At 47.3% G+C, this 8,051-nt stretch overlaps 1 protein-coding gene across 1 annotated transcript; it reads right to left on the bottom strand.

The window, feature by feature from the left end:
- Positions 1-4,360: 4,360 nt before the first annotated feature.
- On the bottom strand, positions 4,361-7,714 carry LOC130881539 (cystatin-C-like). The gene is made up of 3 exons (XM_057781148.1): positions 7,379-7,714; positions 5,277-5,390; positions 4,361-4,692 (listed from the first exon to the last, which is right to left on the bottom strand). The coding sequence occupies exons 1-3, from the start codon at positions 7,601-7,603 to the stop codon at positions 4,609-4,611; spliced, it is 423 nt and encodes a 140-aa protein (XP_057637131.1). The 5' UTR covers positions 7,604-7,714; the 3' UTR covers positions 4,361-4,608.
- Between the last annotated feature and the right edge of the window lie 337 nt (positions 7,715-8,051).

Here is an 8,051-nt window from a genome sequence, read left to right as displayed (position 1 = left end):
TATGAAATTGTCAAAGAATAAATAAAAAGATATTCTATTAAAATTGATTTCTTAGTATTCTACTTTATTTAGAAATGACCCACACAAATAATGAATATTTATGAACTTTAACACAATATAACATTAAGATTTAATATTACTGAAAAATATTTTTCCTTTTTGAGATATTGCCTCTATGAATCCCTGACTGGATTAGAAATTGCTATTGGTCTTGAATCAACAGAGATCCACCTGCCTCTATCGTTGCGCCACTGTACCTAAACCCTTCCCTCTAAAAAAGATTTTTTTAAAACAATGAACAGAGGCCGGGCGATGGTGGCGCACGCCTTTAATCCCAGCTCTCAGTAGGCAGAGGCAGGCGGATCTCTGTGAGTTCGAGACCAGCCTGGTCTACAAGAGCTAGTGCCAGGACAGGCTCCAAAACCACAGAGAAACCCTGTCTCGAAAAACCAAAAAAAGAAAAAAAAAAGATGTTTACAACAATGAACAGTACAAGAATAAATGTTTTTCCATGTACATTCACCTAATTTACATGCTGTTCGCAATTACATTATAAATTGCTCATGAAAATGTTAGATTAATGGGATTTGAGCTAGAGATGTAGACTTTGGGTTCATCTGAAAACACAGGAAGGAATGCCACCACTACCACTACCTCACATCCCCCTACACAAAGACACACATAGGACCAAAGATATTTGGACCTCAAAAAAGATTGGATGGGGAAGGAGTGATGGAGCACTTACAATTAAGGAATGAAGGATGAACTTATCGGATGTATTAACTTTATAGGCCAAGCAATCATCTATCCAAATATTTCAAAACATTTTTAAGAATGTCAAACACGGGTAATCGATATCATAGTTTCTCTCCTTAGGATCAGGGACCATCATGAAAGAAGGGTCAGAAATATTGTAAGAACCAGAGGTCAAGGAGGGCCAGAATGGAAATGTGTCTTCTGTACATGGCAGGACCGCAGCACTCATGAACTTGCAGCAGCTGTAGTTGCCTGCACAAGTTCAAGCCAGTCAACATTCCAGAGTGGGGAGATGCTCCCAAGCCTCCACCTCTAGCTGAGGATGTATTGACAATTGATGGCTACTGGGGAGACTGGTGTGGCCCCTGATAGGTCAACCATGCTCTAGGGAATAACCCCATACCTGTGAGTTTATGGGCAGCATGAACTGAACCCAGTGTGTTACAAAAACAAACAAATAAAAAGAATGTGAAACTGGGAGGAAAGATGGAGTGGATCAATTCTCATAGACTTAGTAAAAGAATATTACATTTAAAAATGATGTTAAAGGAACTATAAAGAGAATTGGGAGTGCATAGCCAGAGGCAGGGACATTTGGGAATTCCCAAATAGACCTAACCCTGAGCCACGTGAGGAGAGGAGGGAGCAGGAAGAAGGGGAGAGAGCAGGGGAACCAGGTGCAGCAGTTAGGAGGCCCAAAAGAGTGGAGGGATAAGCAAAAATGACTGGATCATTGGATCGTTTAGGGAAGGGGAACTTTGGGAGGAACTTTACAGTCCCGGACTGGAGAAGTTTAGGATGGGGCAGGTATGCCAGCCAGGAGGACCTGAGAGAGACAGGGAGACCCTGGCACCAGTGTCAGCTTTGATATGTTCTAGGTTTGAGATGTAACAGTGTCCTTCTCCATGAGGGATTGCCGAAATCAGGTTGTCCCATAATATTTTATCACAACAGAAACGGAACTAGTACAGTACTGTGGTCTTGTGCCCTTGTGGTATTGGGGTTGAATTTCAGGCTAAATGAGAACTCTACCGCTCACATCCATCTCGATGAGCTGCCTAGGCTAGCCTTGATCTTAGATTCCTCCAGCCTAAGCTTTCCAGATAGCTGAAACTACAGTTCTGTGGCACCAGGCCCAGAGTACCAAACGAGCGTCAACACAGTTCCACAGCTGTGTTGCTCGATATCTCTCTGGGATGTGACAGCATTGGAACAACGAATTCTTTTTTTTTTTTTTTTTTGGTTTTTCGAGACAGGATTTCTCTGTGGTTTTGGAGCCTGTCCTGGAACTAGCTCTTGTAGACCAGGCTGGTCTCGAACTCACAGAGATCCGCCTGCCTCTGCCTCCCGAGTGCTGGGATTAAAGGCGTGCGCCACCACCGCCCGGCTCTACAATGAATTCTTAAGTTTCAAGTGGGAGAGCAACCTATGCTCTCAACTACCGAGCCGTCTCTCCAGCCCCAGGTGAGGGTTACTTAGCTCGTTTCCCTTTCTTGAGTGTGAATAGGTACAGCTGTAAGGAGGCACGCAGAGCATGAGAGTGCTCTTACTTTATACCATTTATCTTGGTAGATTTGTTAGGGGTAGAATTGTTAGGCTTATGGGATGCTGTGTTTAACCACTTTGAGAATATGCCCAGGCAGTTTTCCAAATCATTTTCACCACCCTCACCAGATGAGTTGGGATTCCTATTCATTAATTTCTCTCTTTTCAATGACAGCTATGCCACGGGTATGAAGCGGGAACTGATGCTTTTAACTTACCGTAAGACTTATGTTAAATATTCATATATGTGCTACTCTCTGTCTCTGTTTTGCATATCTTCTTTAGAGATATGCCTATTGAGACTTTTTGTAATTTTTAAAAAATTAACTTTCTTATGAGATTGCCTTCATTTTCTAGTTTCAACATTTTTCTAAAAGGAAATTTGCTTAGGTGGCTTCCTTCCTTTTCTTTCTTTCTTTCTTTCTTTCTTTCTTTCTTTCTTTCTTTCTTTCTTTCTTTCTCTCTTTCCTTTCTTTTATTCCTTCATTCTCTTCCTTCCCTTCCTTCCTTCCTTCCTTCCTTCCTTCCTTCCTTCCTTCCTTCCTTCCTTCCTTCCTTCTTTCTTTCTTTCTCTCTTTCCTTTCTTTTATTCCTTCCTTCTCTTCCTTCTCTTCCTTCCTTCCTTTCTCTCTCTCTCTCTCTCTCTCTCTCTCTCTCTCTCTCTCTCTTTTTCTTTCTTTCTTTCTGAGACAGGGTTTCTCTGTGTAGCTCTGGCTGTCCTTGAACTTGCTCTGTAGACCAATGAACTCACAGAGATCCACCTGCCTCTTAGGTAGTTTTCTTATTGGTTTTTAATAACTCTTTATGCATTCTGGATATGAATTGTGTATCAGATATATGAACTGATTGTTTGTGTGTGTGTGTGTGTGTGAGAGAGAGAGAGAGAGAGAGAGAGGAATTTGTATACCATCTTTTCATTTTTTAAATTTAACTGGTAAGTTAATATGGATCACTGGAAAATTTTCAGAGTACAACATGGGTCAGGTACCAGACTAGGACAATCACTGAGATAAGCAAAAGATGCAAACCTGGGGTGAGAATGTGCTGAGCCAAGTCAGTGCTGTAGACACAATGGTGAAAACCAGGACGGTGGGTCTATCCAGTACACAGGTTGTCATATAGAGTGGGGCCTTGGTGACTGTAAGGCAGCCTCTTCAGAGGCTGTAGTGATGGCGGTCCTAGAAGTACAGAGCCATGGGAACACACAGTGTCACTGCCTGCTGGTGTCAATCCAGGAAGTGTGGCCAGTTCCCTTAGTTGGCTCATCAGTGACCTGGATTTGGGCCAAAGACAAACAAATTGCTACTGTTCAGGATCAGAGGACTCTTAGAAGGACAGATGTTCTAGGAAGCGCTGTGATCTGAGCCTTCCTGCAGACTGAAAGGGGCTTCCTGATGCAGCCCTGACCATTTTGAGCATTTGAATGCAGGCCCAAGTAGCTGGGCTTACTCCCCTTTGCACTGAGTTGCAGGTGGATGGACCCTGAGAACTTGCGTTTGCCTCCCATACTGGGGCGCTGATGATGTCCCTGATCTATGTAACTGAGGTGATGTTACTAACTTAAATAAACTCTGCTTGAAGTTGGAGTTGACCTTATGTCAGTCCATGTGTGTTGAAATCTCCCCCATGAAGTTGCATAAGTATTGTGTTATGTTAGGGAAGAAAAGGGCTGGGGCATCCATCTGTCATCCTCATAGGCTATAGTGGCTCAGGGTGTGTAGGACCAGTGCTGCCTCAGCTTTGGGTTGTCACTCTGCCTGGGACGCTGGCTGTTTTCCTCATCAACACATACACACAGTTTCTATTGCATGCCAAGTAGACAGAATCATCATTAGAGTGTCTTAGTGAAGGCAGTTCCCTCCGTCAGGTCATCTCTGCAGAAGCTGGTACCTTCCACCTGCCTCATTGTGACTCCCTCCCATGGGCAGAGGCAAAGCTTCAGAGTGGCAGCTCAGGTCACTCCTGGCACTTGTGAAGCCATCCCAATATGCATGTGGATATAAGCCTTCAGCTCTTGTTTTGTCTTGCTTGCTGCATATCCTGAGACAGAAACAACCCAGAAGGAGCCAAAGGAAATCTTTTATTTATTTCTTTTTTAAATTGAGCAAGGCATGACAGGTACTGCAGGGAGAAGAGTGGAACCAGGTGACAGCTGTTCAGATGTGCAGAACCTGTCTGCAGCAGCTGCTCTACTGTCGCCTGGAGCTGACACGCTAGAGATGTCCCCCAGAGCTAGAGCACCCTCCCAAGGGATGGGACACTACGGGGAAGGAGGGGAGTACAAGTAAGGAGCAGTCTCCATCACCCTTAGGCAGTCTTGCAGCTGGATTTTGTCAGGGAGTGTGTGCCTTCCCAGGGCACAGTGTAGATCTGGAAGGAGCAGAGGGTCTTCTGCAAAAGGGGACAAAGAGAAACAATGAGCACAATGATATAGTTACAAAGAGAAGTTCACATCCCAGGATGATGGAACAGCTGTGGAATGATGGACGCAAAACTCTTTCCCTCTTCTAAGTCCCAGGGCACTCAGCAGGATCTGCTCATCATCACTCCTACGTGCGTCCCCTTTCCTGGCTCCATGATTCCACATTCTTCAGCTCCAGCACAACTTGTTAAGGAGTGGCTTGTGTGAGGCAGGGAGCCCTGGGATTAAACAGAGTCTGTCTCTCCAGTAAGAATCCTGTAGCTGCCTCTAGTCCAGTAAGGATCCCAAATTCCAGGATAAATTCATTCAGCAATTAAACCAATCATGTGAACACACTTTCTTTCCCTAACCCTATATGGGCACAGAGGTCTGTATTGGCGTGATCATACCTGTGCCAAACATCTACCTGTAGATGCCTCAGAATCACTACTCCCTAGACATGCACTTCTCCACTTGTCTACACAGACTCTCCAAATGTACCCATTTCCACTCCAATCATATTCACCAATCCGTTTTCCTGTGGGATTGCTCTTAGGCCCTATCAGGTACATACCCTCATCAGATGGGGCTGGTCGTGGAAAGGACATTCTGCCAAGTTTGGCTGGGACTTGGTGCATGTGGTTCGGCCTACCATCACATCCAAATAGTAGTTTACTCCAGCCACGATCTACAACGAAAGAAAAGACAAAAGTCCCGTTAAGTCAATTATATGCAGCCCTTACATCACAGAATTGTTTACCTAGGCCTTATGCCTGCATTGTTGAGAAGCCAGAACTCTCACAGAGAATACTAGCCAACTCTTCCAGACAAGTAGCCTCAGGCCCTGCAGGTAATTGTTTTATTCTAAGCAACCCTGACAAAGTGTCATATGTAGCTGAGTAAGAGGAGAAGAAGCAGGGCACAAAAAGCAGAAGCCAGGGCTGACAAACCCTTTAGTGGGTCAGGAAGGAAAGGACCAGGTCTGGGGACACAGCCAGGGTGTTGCTCTGGGAGCTCAGAGTTGTTTGGATCAGAAGCAAAGGCTCTGAACTACAGTGTGGGATTAGCTCAAGCCTGCTGACTGTGGCTCCTCTGGCTGAGACACTGTAGCCCTGGAGCAAAGCCAGACCTTCTTTCCCCATCACAGCAGGAAGCCTAGAGGGAACCCATTCCTTTTATTTATCCCGACTCCCTCCTTCCAGGGACAAGAGGATGTGGGATGCTTTGCAGGCAGGGATGTTTCAAACCAGAGGAAAAACTGCCATTAAAGGCTTCCTCCTTCAGTAAGATTGTCCAGGGAGAATTTCCTTAAGTGTGTCATGTCATTCTCCCGTATGTCTTTCGTTTGCAATTTAAGAATAGAGCTTATCTGTCTCCCGGGACAGGGCACCAACTTGTCAGAAATGTGAAGCAGACTGAGGGACCTGGGTCAGGGCTCCATACATTGCTTTGTGGGACTAGGAAATCAGCTCTTGATTTTCTGGGATTCTACTTTTCCCAATTATTTAATCTATTTCCCTCTAGTGCCATCTTTGAAGAGGGCTTCTGGCTAATTGGGGCAATTACCAATTTCTGAGGCTGCTCCCACGGACATTCCAGGGCCATAAGAGGAAAGCAAGGCTCCCCAGAACAGTTAGATGGCACCTTCTGAGAAGACCCAAGATGGGGCTTGCCTAGTGCCCTGCATCAACAGTATGGCCAAGAGACTCTGCACCAGTCTACACAATCACATGTCCCTTAAGAATGAGGGCCTCTCCCGAGAAATGTGTCCCATGGACATTGTGGAGAATCAAACCATACATGTACAAGCTAAAGTGGCTGTACCATCACAGGGTCGTCTACCGTAGGGGGACCACCCCATACACACCAAATCATGCTGAAGGGAGGAACCTCGTCATGTGGCACCATGCTCACCACAGCTGGCTGGACCAGCTAAAGACAGCAAGGCACAGCAAGCACTACTCAGAGAAAAGCAGGTTGCCGGACTGATTGGAAATAGCTCATGCCGGGAGAGTCTAGGAACTCTGGAGACCAGCTAACTAAGTGAGGTTTTGAGTGAAGGAACTACGTGTCTGTTTGGTATGTAGAGAATGCCCCTGTTTTCAGGAAGTGTTGACATTCACAAACGTGCACAAAGACACACACTCAGGTACACGTGCGTCTGAGTAGAGCGCACAGATCAGAGCAAACGTGGCTAAGCGTTTACTGGAGGGGCAGGAGAAAATCTGCGTACCCGTCGTAAGAAGTTTAAAGAAGGGCGCTTACCCGTCGTAAGGAGTTTAAAGAAGGGCGCTTACTCAGTGAGGGCAGATGCAAGCAAGACCTACTTAGTTATCCTTCTCCCAGGTCATTAACTCCAGGAGGCTGGTGGCGGCTAACTCAGCGCAGGAGACTCTAACCTACAGCTTTGGTGCCTCTACTCGGCAGACTTTTACAAACAGAGCTAAGAGGGTTGGTGCCCACCCGCACTGCTCTTCTGGGTTTCAGGATAAACCAGAGCGGGGGAATAACCCTGGAAACACATTGAGGACGGCTGAGAAGCAGGGAAGGAGGTGGACCGCTCCAGTGAGAAGCACTGGCGGCAGTGGCCAAGTTTCTGCAGACGCGAACCGCGCCCTAGCCAGGGGCGCCTGGTTAGGACTGCCCGAGAGCAGGGGAGCAGCGGGGGACACTCACCTGCTTACGGGCTCTTAACACCTGCATGGCGCGGCTGTGGTACGCATCGTTGCTGCCCTTGTTGTACTCGCTGATGGCGAAGTCCACCGCTCGCTGCACGCCCTCTTCGTTGACATTGGCCTCCTGCAGGCCTCCCAACAGGCGCGGACTTTGCTTGGGGGTCGCGGCCGAGGCCAAGGCCAGGACCGCCATCAGGAGCAGCGGGGCGCGTAACGGGCCGGCCATGGTTGGCTGGGACAAGGGATGGTACTCCAACTAGACTCGGAGTTGCGGCTGAACTGAAGCTACTAACACTGCGCAGCTTTTACCCAATTGACAGACTTGGCGACCAGCCCTCTGCTCCGGACTCCTCCTTTTCCGGCTACCACCCTCTCCTCTTCTTCCGTCCCGCCCCTACTCCCTACTCCCGGCCCCGCCTCCTCCGCACCATCCCGCCCCCTTCGGTTCTCCCTTCCCCTCTCTCCCTTTCTGGTTTCTCTTGCTCCGAGCTGTCGGAGCTGGCCAACTCCTACTCCCCCGCCCTTCCCCCACTCAGCCGCGCCCTTCTAGTCTCGCCCTTACTTCTTCACTCTTAGCTCTCTGTTCTTCCCAGTTCCTCTTCTCCAGGACCCTGTTCCACAGCTTCCCCTTTCACTCTTAGTTCCCAGTTTCTTTAAAGTCTGGTTTCAATAGA

This window comes from Chionomys nivalis, chromosome 9, assembly GCF_950005125.1.
Source record: "Chionomys nivalis chromosome 9, mChiNiv1.1, whole genome shotgun sequence".
NCBI lineage: Eukaryota > Metazoa > Chordata > Mammalia > Rodentia > Cricetidae > Chionomys > Chionomys nivalis.
Note: the sequence above shows the minus strand (reverse complement) of the source record. Positions and strands in the feature narration are given on the sequence as shown.